The sequence below is a fragment of the Varanus komodoensis genome, unplaced genomic scaffold, assembly GCF_004798865.1.
Source record: "Varanus komodoensis strain SLA01 unplaced genomic scaffold, ASM479886v1 scaffold18_1, whole genome shotgun sequence".
Classification (NCBI taxonomy): domain Eukaryota; kingdom Metazoa; phylum Chordata; class Lepidosauria; order Squamata; family Varanidae; genus Varanus; species Varanus komodoensis.
Window position 1 is genome coordinate 14,379 of NW_025335548.1, and position 24,211 is coordinate 38,589.

At 41.4% G+C, this 24,211-nt stretch overlaps 1 protein-coding gene across 9 annotated transcripts in view; it reads right to left on the reverse strand.

The window, feature by feature from the left end:
* Positions 1–983: 983 nt before the first annotated feature.
* The window catches only part of GPR155 (G protein-coupled receptor 155), a 32,035-nt gene continuing 8,807 nt past the window's right edge, over positions 984–24,211 (reverse strand). For 7 of the 9 annotated variants that reach the window (XM_044426969.1, XM_044426967.1, XM_044426968.1 and 4 more), the window contains 14 exons: positions 19,954–20,353; positions 16,575–16,740; positions 15,637–15,792; positions 14,506–14,589; positions 13,142–13,262; positions 11,650–11,734; positions 11,474–11,561; positions 9,712–9,925; positions 9,050–9,154; positions 7,367–7,500; positions 7,004–7,099; positions 6,750–6,814; positions 5,282–5,416; positions 984–2,798 (listed from right to left, as the gene is read on the reverse strand). In XM_044426969.1, the coding sequence (XP_044282904.1) occupies positions 2,588–2,798; positions 5,282–5,416; positions 6,750–6,814; positions 7,004–7,099; positions 7,367–7,500; positions 9,050–9,154; positions 9,712–9,925; positions 11,474–11,561; positions 11,650–11,734; positions 13,142–13,262; positions 14,506–14,589; positions 15,637–15,792; positions 16,575–16,740; positions 19,954–20,353 (2,060 nt within the window). In that variant the 3' untranslated portion in view covers positions 984–2,587. Of the gene's footprint in view, positions 2,855–5,281; positions 5,417–6,749; positions 6,815–7,003; positions 7,100–7,366; positions 7,501–9,049; positions 9,155–9,711; positions 9,926–11,473; positions 11,562–11,649; positions 11,735–13,141; positions 13,263–14,505; positions 14,590–15,636; positions 15,793–16,574; positions 16,741–19,953; positions 20,354–24,211 lie in introns of all 9 variants that reach the window. The other 2 variants (XM_044426971.1, XM_044426970.1) reach the window with 2 other exon arrangements.

The following is a 24,211-nucleotide window of genomic DNA, read 5'->3' on the forward strand; positions in this document are numbered from 1 at the left end:
GGTTAGGGTTACAAAAACATGGTTTCCTAGTATGATTATGATGGTTGGAATGTGTTTAGAATGGTCAGAAATGTTGAGCTTTGCAGAAAAAGCTACTCAAGAAGGGCTTTTTCAAAATCACCCCTTTCAATACTATACCCCTGTATTAGGGTTAGGTGAGTTCACCAGGGTAGGGTCACACCAGTGGTGGCGGGCCTATGGCATGCGTGCACAGCAGTCATGCAGAGCCCTCTCTGTCGGCACGCGAGCCAAGTCACCCCATCATCGCCCCAGCAACCCAGCACCAGATTACAGCACACATAGGGGCCATGTGCATGCTAGGAAAGGAGCAGCCACACTAGGCGATGACACCATAAGCCTCACTCTTTAGCCACGACTCGTCCCAGCTTTCGCATGGCCAGTCATTGCGCTGCCAGTAATATATTTTTTTTTTCTTGGACTGGCTGAGACTTGTTTTTTCTTAACCAAAACCTCAGTTTTCAGGTTTTATTGTAGTGTTGGCACTTTGTGATAAATAAGGGGGTTTTGGGTTGCAGTTTGGGCACTCAGTCTCTAAAAGGTTCGCCACCACTGCTCTAGGCAATAGTGTAAACCAAAAGCTATGTGAGGCCGCAATCCCATAACGCATTTACCTTACTCAAATACACTACAAAACAGTAGGAATGGTGAGCCTTTCTCAGGCTGGGGCCCCCTTTGGAAGGTTATAAAGGTAAAAGGGGCAGCATATTTTAATTGTCTTACAAGCAATTAGTAAGCTTTAAGAGAGAATGTTCAACCTTTCAAAATTTGGCAGAGGGAATGTCACACACAAAACCATCACACTATTGGTGGTTGGGATAAAAGCAGCTGGGACCTAGCATGGGCTAACCCTAGAAATGATTCCACAGTGAATGTGCAAGTAGCACATACCAGGGTACATAATTACATTGTATTTCATACTACTGGCAATAACTTATTTAATTCTGGAATGAAAAATTCAGAACTATAGGACAGAACATCTGAATTTATTGAGAAACAGCAACACTAAGAATGCAGAAAGACCAACTACTTCCAAAATATTTCTCTGTCATTCTTCCAAATTAGACAAAATTCATGATTTAGAAATTTAATAGCAGCATTCTTTCCATTTCAACTACAAATCAAATTAAAACCACATTTTATATAAAACTCACTGTGGAAGGTAGGTCTATTATACAATACAGAAGGAACATGGTCAGTGGGTCTGTTCTTGTGTGCCATCGATATTACACAGATTACATGTTTGACAACAAAAGGAAGTCATTTATCTTGTTGAAGTACATGCAGTGTGGCTACAGAAAATGCTGATTATACCTCAAGCTGTTAGGACTGACTCCTCCTACTAAATTGTAACAGCCTCAAGTTCAGGAAGGCTTCTGTCAAATACCATCCATACCTCTTGCCACCACTGTGACAAGAAAAAGGTTAGATGAAGGGAACCAAGAAATCTCACAATAGAAATACAGTCGCGACAAATTATTGATTGGTAAGTGTTTAACACTCTGCTTGCCTTCTAAAAAGGTCAATAAAATGGCCATTCTTTTATTAGCCTGCAATATTAGTTTGAGTAAAAAAGAAATGGACAACGTAGACAACAAAAGTATAAAATATAGAAGTTGTAATGGGGCAGTTATTGGCGTTTGACTGAATGTAGCCATTAAGTTAATCCATTTCTCAAACCTATATATAACAAAATAGCAATTATACTTCTTTAAGCATACTGATGTAGTATTCAAATTTAATTCAAGTATTTGGCATGTGTTTTTAATAGGCTTTTGGTCTAGTTAGGAAGTAAAAAGTAACCACAACTGCACAATCATCAACTGAAGTCAGAATCTGCATAATGCATTGAGTTGCTGCAATTAATGGTTCTGTTTTCAATGGTTATATGCCAGCTGCTTTCTCGGAATAGGGGACAATCTGGAAAACAAGCAATACTTGGGCAATAAGGCCTGCATGACATAAGTGGCTTTAAATCTCACTGACCACTGAAATTCAAGCAGCCCTGATGGCAGGATTGCAGGTTACATTTGGTTCTTTAGGGCTGGCTCACTCACAAAAGAGCAAGAATTATTAACAGAAAAAATCAGCATATTTGTCAGTTCCACTGACAAACCATATCGAAACCATATTGATCTTCACAGTTATGTCAATATAAATAGAGAAGTTCATCTTGAAAAAGGAGTAAAGGTTACACAAGCCAAAACATGTTTTAATAGTTGACCTTGTGGGCTTTTTTTCATGTAATACAAAACCAGAATCGAATTGGAGAGAGAGAACAACCATTTCTTCAAAATCTGGTTTATCCACACTACTGCTTACATATGCAAGAAAACTATATTAAAACATATTTCAAAAACCAAAACTGAGTACTGAACATATTACACTTTGACTTTCCATGATTTAAAAGAGTTCCCTGAAGCAGGTCATAGTTGCATTCAATATTCAAGACATCATTCTCTTTGGGTCGGAGACAAACCGTATTAGCTAAGAGGATGCAAAAGAGAGAGTGCTCATGTTTGGGCAAACTCTTTCTGGCTATCTTCCAAGTGCCTCTTCACTTCTATGGCTATCTTGTAAATCTCCTAGGCATAAAACGATAGTACAACTGTTCATCCCGAAACTCAAATTCCTTGGTTATATGCGCGATGATGCCTCCTTTCACCAGTCTGTCTCCATACGCCACAGCTTCCCCGCGGTCTAAGGCAAGGCCAACCTCCACGAGCCAATTCACCAGGTCACAGCCAAAGAAGATACCAGTTACAGTCTTTGAGCCACACCTGTATGTCAAAGGAAGGATTCACCCATATGGTCTGTCAATCTCGTATCGCCACTGCTTGATGGGCGAAGACAGGAAAAAATAGGAGGAAAACAAGGAAAGACAGCATGACAGTTAAAAGTATGTTAAAAGGGTACTGATTAGCCATGTGTATAGTAAAGATTGGTTGCCAAATCTATATTCCCTTCCTTCGTGACTCACAGTCAACACGCAGCCAAAGCATGCACGCAATTTTATTACGCGAATTAGCATTTGTGTAGCAGTCATTTCCAGTTGGGTGATCTCTACTTATCAAATGTCCACACCCTTAAATTTATGGGTATTATAGCCCAAAGTTGGTGAAAGCAAAGGCGTAGCGTGAACTACTGATTTGGTATTCGAAAGCAGGAATAAAGATCTCCGTTCCACACACACATACATGCACCGAACGTGGGAAGAGGCCAGTTGACCAACTCCTCTGCTGCCGTCTGCTGGTTAAAGCCTATGTCACACAAGAGCAGCAGTAGATCTGTTCTTCAACGACACATGTCGCACTGAAGATCTGAAGGGGGTGACCCTTCAAAAACGTTCCTTGCACAAGGGAAAAATGCTATGTATTATGCTAGCTTTTAATGGAGGAAGCCATTCATCCATGCAGTCCCCACTTCTCTCTGTAGGGGCAATTCAGGGATAATCTGTCACCTCATCTGCTCTTTAGGCAAACCAGGCCACCAAGTACGAAAGAGCATATTAAGGGGCAAGTGAGCCTGAGCATGCCTCAACTCCATGCCGCCTGCCTCCCTGCACTGCACTGCACTGCAGAAGCTGTCGCTTTTTGCAGGCGATGCATTTGACACATGCACTTGTGCAACAGCTTTGGAAGCAGCAGAGCGCCAGGGTAAAATATGCAGTCCAAGGGTCAAGCTGCGGACCTTCACGCTGCAGCAGCGGATGGGAAAGCTCTCCCGCAGCATGTGCTGGCACAGCTGTGGGCAAGCCAGGGCTGCCAGTATTTGCTAGTGCCACGGTGGTGCAACAGGCGACTGGGGTGCTGATGGTGGTCAGGCGCTTCTGAACAGTACACTGACCGCGTGGAATGCAGCCGTGGGATGTTTAACAGCTTCTACATGGAGGGTTCACACTCAGTGTGATGTGCTGTGAGTGATAGTCTGGCTGGGAATCCTGCAAGGTGAAGAATTTTTTCCTGCCTAAACATGCATAGGATTACGCCCAAAGCTACCATTTAATGCAGCTGTGTGACTCTAAGTATAAATTGATTATTCACTTTAAGAACCGTAATTATTTGCTTATTAGTCTACATTTTATTAATATGCAAAATGTTAAGCATGATACTGAAAAAGATCCCATTTGATTTCTAATGATACCATGAGACATAACTTGTAACACATGGCAGCAAAAGCATCATTCTGAGCCAGTGAACATTCCTGCCTATCTCAGCTTTCTTATCCAAGGCAAATCTTCAGTGTCCTAGACTTAATGCAAGCCAAGACCGACTACACAAGAAAGCCAGCAATCAAGAAGTTTCTCAGCATTTTAATGAAGAGCAAGATTAATCTGGACTAATGAAGCGAAGCATAGCCAACAAAACAAAATGCTGGAACAACAAATAGAACAGTTTTGGCGCAGGAAATTCAGCTAAGAAGAAAGAGAATATGAGAAGAAAATACAGAGAAGATGGTCAAGAGAGGGCATACATTTTATTAAATTGGAAAAATATGTGAACTATTATAATATGCATATTCAAAAAAGAGCATTTAATTTCAGGAATTAAGCAATTTTGCTGTGCATTGTTCAAAAAGGCTGCATATTCAAGAAATTTAAAAAACCCAAAACACTTCTAAACTGGGCAAATTAGTTTACAGCTTTAAGAATTCTTTTTTTCCTTCTTCCCTCATATCAAAAAAGAAAGCTATGGAATCCTGAATGCTGGGCCTGAATGATAATTCAGCACTTCAGGTATGGAACAGGTCAAATCTAAAGGGGTGAAGAAATAGGCCAGCAAGTCTTCCAAAAGTACCATCACCAAGATCTCCAAAGCACAACTTGTAGGAGAATCCAGTTTAGATAATGGCATTTTTTCATTTCTACTTTTGCTTACCAATAGCATAAACTTTCTATTTCATGTTTTATATTTCAAATGGTTACATGGCTTTTGATCTTCAGTTAAAACCAGAATTTAAAAATATGGTCTATGATTTTAGTACACTAACATGTAGCCTCTTAAATAAATGCAAAGGAAGACTCTTGAAAAAAGTTACCTATTATTTTGGTTTAAGACCAAACAAACCTTGTTTTTAGGAATAAACAGCCACAAGCCTAGTGTTACATACATGTCTACTTAGTATTAGTTGAAGATATTTCCAGAACAACACACACAAATACTATTACAAGTACTATTAGGACATAAATATTAGTGCTTAGCATATACTCAGATCAAGTATAAGAACCACTTAAATAAGTCTTTGCATTGATAAACAGCCCCACCTTCTGCCTTGGACAATGCTCCTTACACAAGTGTCTTTGTGGTAATTAACGAATTGTTGACATGTCATCCGAATCTCTTCAGGTACAGATGATTCCCTGCATTCCACTGTTCTATTTCCCCAGAGAAATTCAAATCTAGGTAGAAAACAGCCAATTTAAAACAAACCTTCAGCACTATAATGACTTTGAAGAATGGCAAACTTTACTGGAAGCATTCTTGTCACTGATATTCTAGACTGAAGAGGCTCCATTTGCAGCTCCAGGGGTCCTGGAGGCTTGAAAAGGGGTTCTGAGAGGAATTGCCATGTTACCATCAACTCGGATCAGAGCCAGCAAGGGGATTCTCCTAGAGGAGGGGTGGCACTCAGTTTGCCTGGGGAGTGCAAGTGCCAGCAATGCCTCTTTCCATACCACGTTGGAATGTGAGCTGTGTGGAAGGAAGGGGACAGACCCAGCTGGCTGGGGACTCTTGGCTAGGAACAAAACCTACCCTCCCACTAATGCCACAATTGGTTTGTTTGCTTTTCTTTAAAAAAAATAATTTAGATAGTATATTTTCTTTATTATACCAGCATAGAGAGGGATGCGAATTCGAGGTCTTAAAAGGGTGAACACTGCCATTCTGTATTACTCTACTGCCATCCTTCTTATTTATTATAACATATTTATATCCCACCGCTGTTTCCTCTTGCAAGGAACTCTTTTAGCTCTGTGCACACTTTCTCATCAGCACTGATGACCACATCTCTATTGACTAAAAAAAATTAAAGCATTCTATGCTACAATCTTAATTGGTGTTGTATAAAGGAGCTTCTCATTCCTTGGCAAGAGTAAAATATTGGGTTCTCTACCTGCAGAAACCCTAAGACAAGAATGAGTTCCTGATTCTGTGCTTTGGTTAGCAGATGGGGGGTGGGGGGCACAGAAGGTGCTTGCTGGGCATAAACCTGGCCAGAATGAGTCACTTTTCCAAATGGAAGTTTACTGAATAGCTATAGGCAAACTCTCATGTCAGCCTCACCAATGCTTTGTGCAAGAATAGCTCTGTGTTCTTTGTGCAGTAGAGGTTGCGACCAAAATTATAAGTGTCAGTGTTTATCTAGATACGCAAGTCAGCAGCTACAAAATTCAATTATACCTGAATGCTGCAAACTAGAATTTGTTCAGTCTGCCACTTCTGCCAATGAACTAATGATATTTAATGGCCAGAAGAGTTATACTGAAAATGGCCAAAAGAACTGTAGATGACTGGAGTAAATTAACACGCTGCAACACAGAATAGTGGCAGAGTCTGCTGTTTCAAAGACAGTTGGCATTCATGTATTTAGGGAGCAATATTATGTATCTGGAGGTTGAACAAAGCCCTTCGATTCCCAGTATTTGGCTGGGTGATGCTGGGATGTGTAAGACCTTTTTCTCTGTAAACATGCATTCAATTGTGCTATTACATACTTATGTTAATAATTACCTCCTTTTGAATGGAAGAATAATTAAATGTTTGTCTAAACCAAAAATTCCAAAAGAAATAAATCCCTGAAAAGAAAAAAAAAATAAGGATCAGCAACGCATAAAAGCCTTGAAATTATTTAGAGATGCATGGGAGAGTTCAACTAGTTCTGATGCAATGATAAAGTTAATTACTTTTAGTAATTTAAAATTTTTTATCTATTATTACATACGTAAGATCAAAGAATCGGTTTAGGACTCATCATCAATAGCTACCTGACCAAAATTAAATACAGCACAAAAGAACTGCAGTTCCACATACAGTCTTCCAGGTTCTTGGCTGAACAACCACCACAAACAGCTGGAAAGATTCTGTGAAAGAAAAAAACAAACAAACAATTCCTTAAAAGCAAAGGTCTGTCCTTTCATGAGTGTACCATGTGAATACCATCAAAAGTTGTGTACATCAGCACCATCACTGTTTAACAGAACACACCTGTTCATATAGGTCTTCAGACTGTGCACTGCAGCTTTATGAAACTGCACACGCTTACTCTGTTAGTGAGTCCAATGAGTTCTTTCCCCTCTCTCCAATAGCCTTCTCCTGCCTCCCACCCTTCTGCCAAATGAAACACTCACAGCAAAGAGGCCTACAATGAGAAGTAGGCAGAGAAGCACGTGTCTGGCTAGCTGTTTGTCTCCAGTTTGCAGAAGGTGTTCTTCCTGCGCCAATGCACACCTCTGTGAGCTGCATGGACTTGGACACTGATTTGCTGAAAAACATTAGGTATATTTGAGTTTTATAGGGGCACTGTTCTAGCATGTGTGAATACAACACTGATTTGCTAATATGGATTTTCACAAGCAAAGAGAAAAGCACTATGAAAAACAGAACAGAATGTACAGTTTCATTCCAAGTACAGTCTTCCTAAGATACCTCAAAAAAGGAAAAACAATTAAAACACAGAGAATTGTTTTGGTCTTGTTGGTATGAACTGACAAGGCAGAGTTTTCTGACCCAGTTCAAGGTTCAGCAGAGGACTAAAGTAGTTCTCTGGAAGAGGCTTTTAATTCTACAATTAAATTTCCAAGAGGAACTAACATATCTGCCTAATACACCCCACCTACAATGTCTGCTGCAAAATAAAAACTTGCAAAGCTGAAGATCAGCATGTTGACATGTTACTGCTTCCTCCTTATACCAAACTCTTGAAGAAGGGGATGAAACACACCATACTTGAAATCAGAGTTCTGTCCAGGTTTTTAAAAGCTTTAACAGTTTGTGATGTCTATCACTAGATGGCAGCAACAAGTTAATAAATAGCCATATAGGGCATTCACCCTTTGGGGTTGTGTTTTCTTTACAATCCTAAGAGCATGGGCCTTCCTCATATAGAGAGAGGGTGTTTTAGAAAGACTGCATTTCCTCTCCCTAATTAGTTAACCAAGGATACACACCTCTAGCCAATTAGACAGAATATAGTGTTCTACCTGACAAAAAGGTGAAATTGTTTTACTCTTGATTGTGCTCTTTGTTGGTCAGTCATCTACAGATCTAGAAAGGTTACGGGGAGCTGCTGCTGTTTGTAAACAAATCCAAGGCCCAGCTAAAGCCTTGCAAACATGAAAATCACCATAAAACAGAGATGTCTCATTTAGACTGTACAGAGAGTATGAAGTTTTAGTAGGATTATACCTTACCCATCCAGTTGTGCCAAAATTAAGGTATAGCCCTTCTTCCCTTATCATTAAGCTCATCAAAGAGGAATGAGAAACACTGCACCACCCCCACCCTGATAATAGGAATTGCTGGATGACCTCCTCTTTTCTACTGTCAAAAAATGGCTCCCTGAATCAACTTGGTGCTATTTTTCCCAGACTATCGAATAATTATGCAACAGCCATGTGGCACAAGATGAATGGAAAAAGCAGGTGCATGTGCTGGCAAAAGCCAAAAATGTGGCTTCGTGAGATGTGTATTCAGCCACCCTCACCATGCATTAATTGTGCAGAAAGGGACACCAGAACCATGCCGCTGAACCTGCTCCCACCTTCACATGCTGGCGGAAGAGAGTCCAGTGCATACAGATGTCCATGTGCCAGGCAAATTAAGGAAGACTTGTGCCCCTGGGGGCCAGACCAGTGGCATGGCTCTTTGCTCCCACAGTCTGCATCCTGCCCATGCCATTAGTATGTAACTGAGACAAAACTGAGAAGGATAAAAGGTTGATGACGGCAACTGGGGGCAAATTTCTCTCCCTGCGGTGCAGGTCCCTTAATGAAAACATGTTCAGTAAAAATATAAATATCCAACTACGTTACCTGTCTCAATGGATAAGGAGCAGTTCTCAATGGCACTTGTGTTGGATGCTGGCTCTCCTTCAAGACAGCATAATCCTCCATTCTGCTTTTGGCATGAGCAGCACCCTGTGGGGGTGATGGTGAGGAACACCGCTGAGAATCTTTTTCTGGAACATACTGTCCAGTCAAGACAAGGCAGGCTTTTTTTTTTAAATGAGAAAACAAGTGACAATGTGTGTCAGTGTAGTTGTATTTGGGGTGGGGATTCTGAGAAGACTGTGATCTGTCACATGAGGAAATGCAGGTTGCTCCCTTTAACCACAGATAACATTTTATTGTTCTGGCTGCTACTGGAAACACCTTCTCCCTATCTGAGGAAAGCGTGGCTAGAGCTGCTTTTCCCATCTGTGTGTCATATGCCATTTTCAGTCTTCTCATTGCTACAAGGAATCACACCCTCTACTTTCATCTGAAAGGCTCCATTTCATATAAAGCCTAGGGAAAGGATGGATGTGGCAATGGGAGTAGTGTAGAGTATGATTTAGGTCCAAAGCAGTAGCGTTCAATGCGAAGCAAGGCAAAATGTTTGGTAAAGGTCTCGGATGCCTCTTTACAGTAGCAAGCAATGCACTCATGTAATGGCTGCCCCTATTCCTAAACATTTATGCTGTCATTCGCCGTACCTCTTTCCTTACAAGAGTCTGCCAATGAATGAGATGTACTGGCTGAAGATCTACTTTGCTCACTGACTTCCCTTTCCGCTTCCTCTGTTTGACTCTGCGGCAAATGCTGGCTCAGGGCCTCATAGTTGGCCTCTGCTCCAGATCTGTTCATGCACATGAGTGAGATGCCTGACGTCAGAATGCTGATGGACACGACCACCGCTGTGGTGATCACCTGCACGGGGATGTTGGGGGGTGGGACGGGGGAGGAAGAGAGAGAGAGAACAGAGCACTCTTGCTGAGACGGGACGATGCTAAAGCCTCTTCCCCCAGCCCTCCCACTGCAATGCCACTTTAGTGCATCGTGATGCGGAGATTCCCACCCTGCCTCCACTGCAGTAGCTCTTCAGGAAAAACAGAACCTGCACCCTCCTGGCAGGGAATGCACCCTCCCTGACTCCTGCACCCTCTTTCCCTAGGGAATGGTTGCTATGGGGGCCAGGCTGAAACCACTGTGATGCTGCAACTGAGTGCTGTCATGGAGACAAGGCTTTAACTTCCCCAGGGAAAGAGGGTGCAGGGGTCATATCCCGTCTGCACATGCACTTCCCGTGCAGTCTGGCAATCGACTGTTGGGTGGGCTGGCAGGGGCCTGCTGGTCTAGGCGGGTGCCTTCTAAGGGCCACACATACAAATTATTATTATTATTATTATTATTATTATTATTATAACATTTCTATGCCGCCCCTTGCCGAAACCTCGGGGCGGCTTACAACATGATAAAATACATTGAAATACAATAGTACATAATAAATTACCATTAAATATAACAATACAAAAAATACATTGATTTACAAATACAAAATTAAAAGTATCAGTATAAAATAAAAATATAGGAGGAGAAAGAGAAGGAAGAAGAAGTTGCCCAGGCCAGATCATATGTTTTAACAATTGAAATGATGTTTAAATAAAAAGGTCTTTACCTGGCGCCGAAAAACCAGTAACGACGGTGCCAGGCGGACCTCTCTGGGGAGTGAATTCCATAGGTTGGGCGCCACCGCAGAGAAAGCCCTCCTCCGGGTACTTACTCTCCTAATTTCTTTCATGGAGGGTTCCCGGAGAAGGGACTCTCCCGCAGATCTCAAAGGGCGGTCGGGCATATACGGACGTAAGCGCTCGTGCAGGTAGCCAGGACCCAAGCCGTTTAGGGCTTTGTAGGTCATAATCAACACCTTGAATTGGGCCCGGGCTTCAATGGGAAGCCAGTGAAGCTGATGGAGGACTGGAGTCATGTGAGCATAACGCCCCGTCCCCGTCAAATTAGCCATTCCTGCTGCAGGCAAGGGAGCAAAACAGTAAGCCGGTTCACAGGGTCACTGGAGAAAACATCCCCCACACACTTCCCCTCATTGGATCCAGACAACATTGCAATAGCACCCCACACGTGGCAAGAGCAGTTGGGCCAGTCAAGTGATAAGTGACAGGCTCCTGCGGGGGATTGCAGGAACCCAGTCAAATTGCTGACTCCTTGCTTATTCTTGCTACACTTCTGACATCACCCTTCTGCCAACTCCAGAAAATATATAGAAGACCTGGCTCTTAAAGAGTGTTCCTCAAGTTTTGGATCAGCAGCATGCAGTTAATTTAGTGCTCCTGTTCTTGCAAACTGTGCTTTTTTTCCCTGTAATATTGTATCCATAAGTATTAAGAGGAACAGCATAAAGGGTTCACCAACCTGTGGAAAGGGAACTATCGAAAAACAGGAACTGAAGAATATCCATACCTGATAAGGTCCATAAAAAAACGCTGAGTCAATGGCGTCAGTGTGTTTGCCAGTGATTAGCAGGACTCCAACAAGAACTGCTGGGATACTGCAATGCAAAGACAGCATGAACCATACAGATAATTAGCCTGTAGCTCTCGGTGTATTTTCTTAGTCGAGAACCTCTGCAAACTTACCCCCAGCCAGCTGCAATAATAAATCCAATGGGGATTTGTATGGCTTCTCTTCTTTTCAAAAGCAGCAGAGAGAGAGATAAGAGACCTTGTAAAAGAAAACATTGGGTTTATTCCTTTTTAGGGAGCAGACTTCTCCAGGAGCATGATGCATCTCGTTCCCCTTATCTTGCCCTCTGACAAAAGTATGGTGCCTCTCTCTCCTTTCCCATTGGCTCTCCCACTTGAACAAGGTAGCACTAGAACCCCGAGAGAAGGAATGAGTAGTGAAGATGGGCTGCGGCAAACAGAAGCACAGGAAACTGCCTCACACTGAGCAGACCATTGCTCCACCTGGCCCAGCATCACCCAGTACGCCGACTCGCAGCCACTCCCAAGGGATGCAGTCTTCTCCTGGCCTACCCAGAGATGCCAGGGATGGAACTGGGAGCTTCTGCAGGCAAGGCAGGGGCTCTGCCGCAGAGCTATTTTAGCCCTTGCCCTTCAGCAGTAACTCAGACTTCTGGTGTCTGTAGCAAACCTAGCTGGATAGTACGGACCGGAAATCCAAGTTGATGCAGAAGCTGGTAACATACACGGCAAAATGAAAGAGCTCCGAGTCTGAAAAGCTGCCAGTTCAAGTCTCATCTCAACCATAAGCTCTGGGAAAGGAGGCCACCATGTCATCACCTGGCTTTCAAAGAGCGTAGGGTACACACACGAACACGTGTATATGTATGTGCATGCACACACAGGGGATTCCAGATGAGAACTTCTACTTGCGAATTTCCTGAGTTTTCCCTCCGTTTCTGCTCCTGCAGATAATCTACTAAAAATAAAAACTAGAACAGCTGCACAGTACTAACTCCCATAATGGGTCTCCTCTGCCTTGAAGCACCATCAGTGCCCGACCTGGAATCCAGGGGCAATGCCAGTCTTCTGTACAGGGATGTTTTAATTATTATGGTGCTCGTGTGCATGACATAAATTCAACAATAAAAGTGCTATATAAATTGAAATACCATTATCATCTGGGTGGGTTAGAAAGGAGTATTCTACAGGGTGAAGGTAGGCAGACCATGGCAAAGCTGGTTTGACCAAATTATAATTCGATTGTAGTTGTTGGGCTATAATTATTGGATTGTAACTAAGAGATTGCAGGATTGTCATACTGTGGATTTCCATTGTGGATGACAAGCTTAATCCTTTAAAAATAACACATATATTTGGTATTTGCATAGCACTTTCAAATATTCCAATGTTTCTCCAGTCACACTGTCTAGATGTAGTTAATACAACCACCCTGTAATGTCAGTCAGTACTATTCTCTCAGTGAAGAACCAAGGCCAAAACCAAGAAGAGCTTGCCTCAGACTAGCTAGTGAGTTCAGAGGAGAAATGAGACTGACTATAGGTCAGTCTCTTTAAACCGCTACTACATTACACCACTTCTCAGTATTTCACCACTGATGAAAACTTACATTTGCTATATGGAAACCCATGGATTCCCCACTTACCTGTCCACAAAAAAGCACTATAAAGTGAACTGTACAGGAAAACAAACACAAGAATCTGCACAGGGATATTTCTCTTCTCAATAGTGAAATTCCACATTACCATTCCAATGCAGGCCACAAACTAGAAGATAAGAAAATTTGCTTTTCAGATTATTTTAAGGCTGCTATGCAACTGGAGAAACTTTGCTTTAAAAACTCATGCAGTTAATGAAATAAATGCTTCAGGAAGCAATCCTATGGTTCCTTAGGAGATTATGCTGGAGACCACAGAATATTTTAGAGTTCCCCACCAAGGTTATAGACATGGCTATGACCTTGAAAGGAAAGGAAAAAAATCTGACTGGAGATCATTTCCTCTTTCCCTTGCAGTACCAAAGAAAGTACTACACTCAAAGTCAGAGCTCTGACCTTGGGTGAAGATGCGAACAATGGAGAAAGGAATGAAGAAAAAGGGCACCAGGGAAACAGGACCTTCTCAAGGCCTCATACTCGTGATTCCACTGGATGTGCTCAAAAGGGAAAAGCAACAGGGAGGTGGATGGAGAGACTAAAGTCACTTGACAGTTACAGTGGAGAAAGGGTCTGTATCTAAATCTGTATTAACTTCTACACAAAACCAAACAAGATGTGTAAAGAAAAGAAGCAATATTTAGGAGTGTTATGATGATGCAATGCACATGTCGACATATTCTTGAATGACTTTATTTATTTATTTATTTATTTATTTATTTATTTATTTATTTATTTTTAAAACATTTTTATGCCGCCCCATTCGCTGAAGCCTCGGGGCGGCTTACAACTTTAAAACTACACTCAATGAGAGCAAACACTCCTTAAGAAAGGTCTGTCCTTCAAGGCATTTTCAGCCACACAGCTACTAGCACTGCAATAATAGAAAAGAGTGAGGTCTACCAGCTTGCAAGCCGTGCGGTACCTAAACGGAAACTCCCTGCCCCTCTGTGCTGCAGCTGCTTCTGTCCGGCTTCCTTGCAGTTCCCCTCTGCACTGCAGCCACCCACTCAGCACCTTTTTCAGCCGTCAGGAAATCCCCCTCTGAGGCACACAGGAGGCCACAGCTGGGAGGGGTGGCAGGGAAGCCCCCCCACACACCTCAGAATCTTTGCACCCGCATTAAAGGGGTTACAGCCCAATGTATCATTTACATTGATCAATTCTGCACTTGAGGTGATATGCGTATGGCTCCCAGGTCAACAGCTGCTTAGCTTTATCATGTGCCCTCAAACCTTCAGTAAAATAAATACTTCCCTATTTTCTATTAATTTCAGAACAATCATGTCTGTCTCCCCACCCCGCCCAAAAAAGAAAGACAAAATTATATATTTATATCCTGAATTTGTACTGACCTGAGCAATGAGCAAATTAGTTGTAAGCACGTGAGGAAGCTGTTTGTATTTTTTACTCAAGAGAATAACACCAAGGGACCAGATCTAAAACACAGATCAGAGTCAATTAGGGTTTCTCCTGTTCCAAAGAACATCAACATGTTACCGTTGCCTTATTTTCATGGTGTCCAGACTTTTAGGTAATCCTCCTTTCATCGGACTTTCTGCTAAGAGTCTGTTTCAGTGAGTAAGTGCAGGGTTTCCAGAATCTAATTTAAAATCAGTCCTTTATTTGACTTACTATTCTATGTATGTTACAAGCTAGCTGATTATCAAGATCTTTAAAAATATTATGATTGCTTAACATAAAGGAACTCCAACTGAGATGACACAAGCTTATTTTACCTACTGCACAAGAATGTTTCAGCTAAGCTGGCAGTAGTGCAGAATTGCAATATTGGTCTCAAGCATCAAGCTTCTTCATACTCTGAAACCTCCAACAGGACTATACGCAATAATGAGGCTTACAAAGAAGGAGCAGTGGCACAGTGGCCACAGTGGCTTCCTTCGCTGTGCCTGCACACACTGGAACATAAGCAGAGTTCCCCACCAGGTACACACACGTGCATTCCACATCCATTATGAGGCATACCTGGCATAATATCTACACTGGTAAAGGTATGTACATCTATTTAGAATGGTGGCCTTTGTGAAGCAGTCTGTAGTGATACAAGAAGTGTTTGGTGCCTTCACTTAGTATTGGGTTAGCTGCTTATCATACTACTCAGAAAACCAGAATATTTGCGGATATATGCCACAGACTGCTTGCAAAAAGCCACCTGGCAGATTATAACAACTAAAAGTGGCTAGCTGTATTCACCATTAATGTCAGCTTATATTTAAGGCCGTTTATAAAACAAAAAGTTAAGGTTTGGTTAAGACTGCAAACTTCTATTATCCTGCCTCTTTTTTGGCACCTGAGGAAAGTAGAAATAGCATGTCTCTGCACAAGCTTGCTTAGAATCAAGTCCTCCTCTGTTCAAGAAGGCTAACTCACAAGTGAGCATGGTGATTATCATATGTTCCCTCTAAAACTTAAAAACAAAACCAAAAACCAAACCAGCAATGCAGTTTTGATAAAGTAATACTCACCAGAGACACAAGACTGACAATGCTAATGTCAAAGCTAACGTTTTGGATTGCAGTCGCCAGTTTGTTTCGATCCATGGATGGAATGGTCAACAGCCAAGCAGAAACATACATGATGGGGGCAGAGACAAAAGTGCTGATCACCATGCCGGAGGTTATCTGCAATGAGAAATTAAGAGGACTCATTTTCGCCATCCATTAATTACCTCAGCAAGTGAAAGCTCATGGTCCCATTAGATATACCACATGCTGGTTCTCATTATCTCATGTCTACTATACCAGCAACTAATTTCAAAAGGATAAGATATGAAAATCTACAGTAAAACACTTGAAAACTTGACCAATATTTTTTTATTATTCTGGCAGGTCTCGTTAGTTTTTCCTCTTGAGTCCTCTTAAATTAGTGCAATTTTGAGAAAAGGGTATCTCTAGAAAAAGTTCACCAATCTTATAGACTGGTTAGCCTTTAAGGTCCCACAAGACCATGTTAAATCCATACAGGTTTTTTCTCTTAATGAAAGGATTAATTGGGCAGAAAAGTGTGTACTTTCTGTGTGTGCAGGAATGAACACACACACACAGGCATGTGGAGACTCTACACAATGGCCTCAGGAACACTTCACTGGAGAAACAGCTGTAAGCACCAGTTTCCGAAGGACAGAGTAATCTCCCCAACCAAAAAGTTTCAAGTGGGAGAAGGCGATGTTTCTGATTACTAAAACAAATTGAAATGGTATGTTTGAAAAGCAATTTGACACTGAACTATGTGTCTTAATTATGCTGGAAAACAATAGGCTTAAGTATGCTTTTACTTCCATGTTGGATTGCAATCTTTTTCTTTAAAGAACACAAGAAGCAAGCAATGCTAGTGCACAGAAAATTTAAAAGCATGCTCTAATTTTACATTTGTTCACCAAGCAAAGAGTGTTTAAATCACATACAACTTCTACTTCCATGTTAAACTGTGTTGCAAATATAGCCACACCGGGAGCTGCTGGAAATACTCCATACAGAAATGCATAGTTAGATAAACTGGTGTGGTTGACCGCACTGTCGCTCTTGTCCAACAATTCCACCATTTCCCTGCATAGAAGTGGCATCAACAGTCTAGAACAAGGAAAGAAAAAGGAAACACAAGTTATCCAGTGGCAAATTCCAAAACTCTTTTCTAATCTCAAAATGAGAAACAAAGTAACGCTTTTTAAAATCATAAAAAAGCAAGGGAGTGGAGACGGGAGATAAAGAAAGCCAGCTTGGTGCTGTGGTTAGAGAATTGGATGAAGGCTCAGGAGATCCAGATTCTAGTTTCCACTCAGCCATACAGCTCACTGGTTAACTTTGGGCTAATCATTTACTTTCAGCCTAACATACCTCACAGAATGTTCATGAGAATAAGGGAGGACAAACATGTAAGCCACCTCGCAAGATGAAAAAAGGTGTAATAGTGAATTTTAAAAAACCCTCCCTTTTGTATGACTTCTTCCTTGCACACGTTATGGTGATACTCCAGTGCGAGTTTACACAGTCTTAACTCCCACTGATCTTAGTCATATGCAAGGGTGCTGGATTGCAGCCTACATGCACAAAGCACTGCTTCACAGTACACATTCTGGCAATAGTGATCCATGCTCTACCAACACATTTCAACTACACAGCAGGACTCCCATATCTGCTTAGGATAGGTTCCAATCCCTCCCGCCCCCTCCCCCCCCCGGGTGGATGCCTGAAGGGATGGATAATAAAGAATACTATGCAAGGAAACAGCAAATATCTCTAGGGAAAAATCATTAATATCTCTAGGGTCTTTGCAGCCACTGAGAGACAAAACACTTGAGGCTGTCTAGTACCAAGACAAAGAGCCTGGCATCCCCAAACAGAGTGTGTAGTTCTCTAGAGATAGCCATGGTTTTTCCCTAGAGATATTCGCAGTTTTTACAAACGTGGAGGGAAAATGGTCAACCTCCGCTAAGTGAAACTGCAGTAACTTAGACTGTGGATAGAGGTGGTCCTGTTGTTCTCTAAAGATTGTTCAGAATTGGAAGGTAGCTCAAAATATAGCAGCCAGGATTTTGATTAGAATTGCTCTGGGAGCACACTCCCAGATTTCCGTGATCTATACTAGTTACTGGCTCACTTCTGAGCCCAGTTCTGAATTTTAGCACCCTACACAGCATGGGTGGAGATCGTAAGGATCTCCACCCATATCAATCTGCCCAAAGGTTAAGGTCTTCCACACCTTGGCTGCCAGGCGTCAAGTTGGTGGCAACCAAAAGCACGGCTTTCTCAGTTCCCCACCACTGGATACAGGCTTGCTTGGCACCTGTTGTATTATTATTTTGGTCTCTTGTTTATTTATTTATTTATTAAAACATTTCTATGCTGCCCCATTCGCCGAAGCCTCAGGGCAGCAACATTAAGTTAAAACATTAACATAACATTAAGTTAAAATGTTTGTAACATACAAACATTAAGTTAAAATACAAAAAATAACGATATAAAATAAGTCGCCCTGGCCAGATAAGAGGTTTTTATTGTGTCCAGCATTTTAATAGTTTGTAGATCAATACTGGAAGGATCTTATCTTTTAGGTTGAAGGTTTACTCTATTTGAATTGCCGTATTCTGCCCTTTGTGCTGTTGTATATTGATATTTTATTAAATAAGGACTGGTGCCTTCGGATTAATATTATGAAGAGCGGTTTATAAGCAACTTAAATAATAAATAAAGTCTCGTTGCCTAAAATGCCTTTTTTGCTGTAATTAAGTCCAATACATCTGTTTCTCAGATACCCATCTTACGTTCATTGCCGTACCTTAGGAAAAACATCCATTCACCCCAGAAACTACTTCTCCTCTGCTTAGAAAATGACAGTATAAGACCCATAAAAGGACAGAAATTCAGGGCCTTCCCACAGATTGGCCTACCAACATGGCCACGGTCTGCCCATGTGATGCACACTGATGTCTGAGGAGATCTGTGACTGTAAGAGCATGATGAACATCCATCCAGAAATCACAGCCCATAATCACATCTCCGTTTCCAAAAGCTACTGTTCACTGTGCACTTTGTAAGTACATGAAACACCCCCAACCCCGGAAGAGGCTTTTACCAAACTGATTTTACTTATTAAATGCACCACCTTCCCTCTCACCTCAGTTCAAACACCGAGGCCCCCTTCGAAGCAGAGATTCAACTAAAAAGAGCTCTCTGAAGGGAAGAGTTTCAGACATATCAGAAAGGGTGAAAAGAAATGCACATAATCTGCCTGCTTTTAAAAAAGATAGAGATGGGCAGAAGATAAAAATCATGGATCATTAATATTTCTGGTGAATCACCTAGTTCAATTGCTCGGATTCCTGTAAAAGAACACAGGATTGCTACTTCTGATTCAAGCAAGGCTTTTGGAAGCATGAGCATTAAGGATCAGTTAAAAGAGGTAAGTTATGCATTAACCATTGAGATATGGAATACGCATTCCTGCTTAACCAACTTTAAACCAGTCGGTGGAGTCCTGATAAGCAGTAGAACACTCAAGATAGAAGCCAGTCAATCACTGCTTGAAGGACTCTGGCTGCAGTTCAGGAAACCACACAGCAACCTTCCCTAACACTAATCCTAACCCTAATTTCTAACCTTTTTCTTTTCCTACACATCTCATGGCATGCTACTTTGGAAACATTACAGCTTTACTGAAAAGTAAAATATTGGGAAAGATCTGTATGTAGACAATGCAGACCTGTAGACCTTTAAGAATTCAGTCTTTGAACATTTTGAAAGAAAATGATCTGATTTGCACATCTTGGAATAACGAGTGTATCAGAACTTAGCTTTCTACCAAACTATGACCATCTCTGAATACACCAATGCAATCTTCAGTTATTTAAATGTCTCAAAATCTCAAAATTTAAAAAGACATAATATGCAGATTAATGTAGAAAGAACACACATGCAAATGACTCACAGGATTCACTCAGCCCTACTTAAGTCTTAAGTTTGTCTTTAAGATACATATGTATGAACTAACAGTTTAAATGTATCTTCAACATGAATAATAAATTAAATTTATAGCAAGTATGAAAATGTCACCAATACAGACAACTTCACATATTCAGAAAATGAGGTCACTGTTAACAATTTCACAATTTACAGGGAAAATAAGCAACCCCCAATCTGCTCCAAACAGGCAGCCCTTTTGAATGAATGCCCTTTTTATGTTCATTTTAACCCATTGTTTCTATCCCCCAATAACAGATTCAAAAACCTAACACTGAAAAAGTAGCAGAAACACTAAACAATATCAACAAACAAAACTGAACTTACAGTTTAGCTGTGATGAGAAGGATCAGTGCGACAAATGTACCCCTTGTTAGTTTCTTTATTTGCCCAACCATGGTGAGACCGAGATAAAAAAGTGCAGAACCGGAAAACGAACTAGCAAGTCCATCAAGGAAATTTTCCAAATATATGGGAATCTTTTGGTTAAGAATGAAATTTGAGATAATTCCTATGAAGACCATAAATACAATGGGGTTCTGCAACACTCGAAGAAGCCCAAGTCCCACAATCTTGATTTTGCTGAGAGAAAGATTTTGATTGTCTCTTGATTTCTGGATTTCACAGAAAATAAATCCTAAGGGATTTAGCATCATGAGTGATATTGGTGCAACCAGGTAAATGTACTGGAGATACTCTGGATATGTAGACTGATATAAAGCTTCAACTAGAAAGAAATTAGGGAGAAGAAAGTCATTGACAAGGATTTTAATTAACATTCACACTCATCTGATATCTCTATGTTTACATGCATGCACATTTTTAAATACATGAACAGGATTCACAGATTCAGCAGATTTCTCACAGGAAGCAGTCATGGTCAGAGCCCTTTCTGTGCTCAACAACAATTCTGCCCAGAGATTTTGCTCCATGCCTTCAATGGGACATCTTCTGTGCTTGTGTTTGTTCCACTGCTTCCAGCACGAGAGCATCATGCATTGAGTGGTGTGTACGTTTTTTTCTTTCCTGTCATAGTCCCCGCTTTCAGTCATCCCTATTAACTACTTAGGAGGCAAACTTATACATCTTTAGACATAAAAATATCCTACAGTTCACAGCATGGTAGGGACACTGGCAGTGGTAGGCTCCCTTTCAGTCTAAAGATTCATAGGATTGCAACCTCAGGCTCTAGGCTTAGCAGCATACCAGCCTTCCCAATATGATGCCTTCTAGATATTTTAAACTACAGTCATTGCTTACATTGACTAGGTTGATTGGGGATGATATGAATTGTAGTCCAACACATTTGGAGAGCCCTGGTTGGGGAAGCTGTGCTACAGAATAACTTTGCTGAATCATACACAAAGAAAGATTAGACAGAGCTATATCTCACACAGTAGTATCAAACATTGATTTCTAAGTCTGTCATCTGATTAAACAAATAATTGCTGACTGAACATTTTAATTAAAGCTATGCTATGATCTTATTTTTGTTTTGAAGAAAAAGTGCTGTTCGAAATCCTATTTTTGATATTCAGCCATGCGAACAGAATGTGTCTTGTTGTTTTACTGCTGAAACAAAATATTTCTGCACTTTTCGCTTGACTGGTTGAGTTTCTATCCTGTTGACACTCCATATCTTAACCTTTGCTGTGGCAATACAGCAAACCAGAGGATATCCATTTTGAAGACACTCAGCACTTTCAGAAAGGGTGTATGCCCTGCAGAATGTCTATTAAAATGCTAGAGCTGCTAGTCAAAAGCTGGTGAAAGGTTAATTTCAAAGCAATAGAAAACCTATTTGTTTTAGTAGTTATGTTGCTTTTCACTACAATCAGGTACCCAGCGTAGCTCACAAAATATTTTAATATTCTAGTATTTCCAAAATTGTTTCCAAGCTCTCCAAAGCTCTTCATCTGGCAAGATGTTCTGAAAAGCTGGGGGGTGGGGGGCAGACTTGTTGATGGAATTATGATGGTCAGAGTTTTATGATAGGAGGAGGAAGAATCACCAATTTAAATGGCTTAGCACATTAGGCTGCAGCTAGCACATTATTATTATTTAATTCAACTAAAAGCCTGCAGAAACAAAAGCATCACAAGATTTCTAAAGCAGCTAGCAACAGGCCTCCCTAAGCAGGGAGTTCCACAGTTGTACCACCAGCACAGAAAACTCCATCCTGCAGGCTGCTTAAGAAATGCAACGCATTGCAAGTCTGCTCCAACAATCTCAAGCTGCATGGTTTTATACCAGAGAAGGTGTTCTTTAAGCAAGCCATGCATGGCTAGAAAGATCAAGACCAGAATGCTACACAGTACCTGAAAACTAACTGGTAACTAAGGCAGGCAGAAAATATCAGCCAATTAATATTTGGATATACAAAGAAAAATACAGGAATGTAAAGTGTATGTATTATGCTCAAAGCAACAGATTTTCATAACTTACAGAGAATATTCTGCATATTCTCAAAACAATGCCTAAAACAAATGTACAGGAATTTTGGAGGCGAGGGGTCAGGCACTGCATCAACAAAGATGTAAACTTTAATGAAATAATACTACAGGGGAAAAAAAGTTCTTTGCTCTTGAAAAACTAGGTATATTTGACCTCTTCTTACACCACAAAGTCAAATGATTCATTTTATCTACAGTTTTTCCATTCAATATGATTATAATTAGTTGCAGTACTTATGTTCTCGGTAGTGCTTAAAGAATACATTTAAAAGCTTAACTGCATCCTGTTAAGTAGATTTTAATGATGGAGCTCATAAACCACCTGTATTGGCTGTGTCAGTGTTTCCTCTCATATTGTGCAAGAGACTCCTGGTTTCCCTCTCCCATTTGAGAACTGTGACCTGCTCTTCAAGCGTACTAACTATTATTCACTCTTAAACGTGGACAGTGTGAGGGGGAGTTGCAAGGAATACTAGTCGTAGGAATCAGCATAAACTTGTTAAGCAGAGCCAGCATAAAAAACCAATACTTTTACTCAGGTGTGCCCACTGTGATACCTGCATGGCTGTGTTCCAGAATATGGAAGGCTCTGATGGGCTCAAACAAAGAGGGAAAAACAAAGAGACCAGGGAAAGGGAAAGGGAAAACAAAAGAGACCAGACACCCTCCCCCATCCAAAACACCTATACATTAAGCAGCTGGGGAATGGCATGAGTTAAATTTAAATTTAACAGAGTTACATTTAATGGACTACATTTAACACCATGTCTTTGCACCCCCTTTTAGCAGAGACACTGACGCCTATACAGTGCACTATTGAAATCAGTGGACCTTTGCCAGCACCACTTCAGCACACAAGCATGGGTTCAAGGCACAGGCGGCTCTTCAGAATTGTTACCAGGCATCCTCCCCAACCACTACCAAGCCATAGGCGCCCCGTGTCCACAGACTCTTCAGTACTGTTGGCACCCATGTAAGAAGCACAGGCAGGATCCATATACTGAATCCCTGTTCCTGTGCCACGGCCAGGCTAACACTAGCAAGGCCTGTGGTCTTTGTTATGCCAATTGAAAAGCAACGAGTGTGCTCTATGTGCAGCAGGAGAGTTTCAAAATTCCAGACTTGCCTGCAAACACAACATTCGTCAAAGTCTACTTTTAATAAAGAAGTTTTGATACTTTTTTTTAAAAAAATGTGCAAATATTTGTCCTTTCAGCAAAATCTAGAGCCATGTATATGCCAAAATTCTACGTAGGTATGGCAGTAATAAAATGTGCTGTCAGTTTCTGACAGCAACCCCAGCCATGGAAGCTTCAGTGCCATGTACAGGACACTGTCCCTCCACATTTGCAAACTTGTTTAATGCATTCTGCTTTTCTTGGCACAGAATTGACTGTTTACACAAAGTCCACAGAGTTCTGGCTAGATTCACCATGCACTGTGACTCCCTACCAACCACTCTTGGGTCAGTCTACTTTCTGGCTGTTTTCTGCCTTTAACAGGACATGGCTGGTTATGATTTTGACACAAGTAGCACTGTTCTACACGTTAATTAAAATCCTTTCAACTTACATTGACTATTGTCTTATACCAGTAGTTGGCAATACACGGAGAATCTGGGTCTGAGTGTGAAAACAGTCCCTTGACATTCTGCAGTTGCTCACCAGTCTTATACACAAGCAGGTTGCTTGAATCCCAGCAAGCAACTTAACTGTGCTAAGATCCAACCCATGGATTTTAATGCACCCAAGCACCCAAGATGTTACCCAAGACAGCAAGAGTACAAGAGTCTGATGCCCATTCCAAATACAGATTCTTATTACTGCAGGGGAAAACAGCACCACCAGTGTGGTGAGCTCCAGCAGCTTCTGGAGGACCACAGGTTCCTCACCTTTGCTTTACTGGAACAACACAGTATGTCTAACAACCAGCCTTTAGTCTGAGCTTTCATAGAAGCTGCCCATGCTGCTGAACTCCATCCCCAAAATGGGTTCACCATCATGGAGCTCCTGCAAAGCTACAGAGGATAAGGAGCCCACTGACACAGCATCAGTCTCGCTGGGTGATGTCAAACAAACCTGGCAACAACCCTCCCATCACCCCCAGACCACAGGTTATGAGGGTTGCATAAC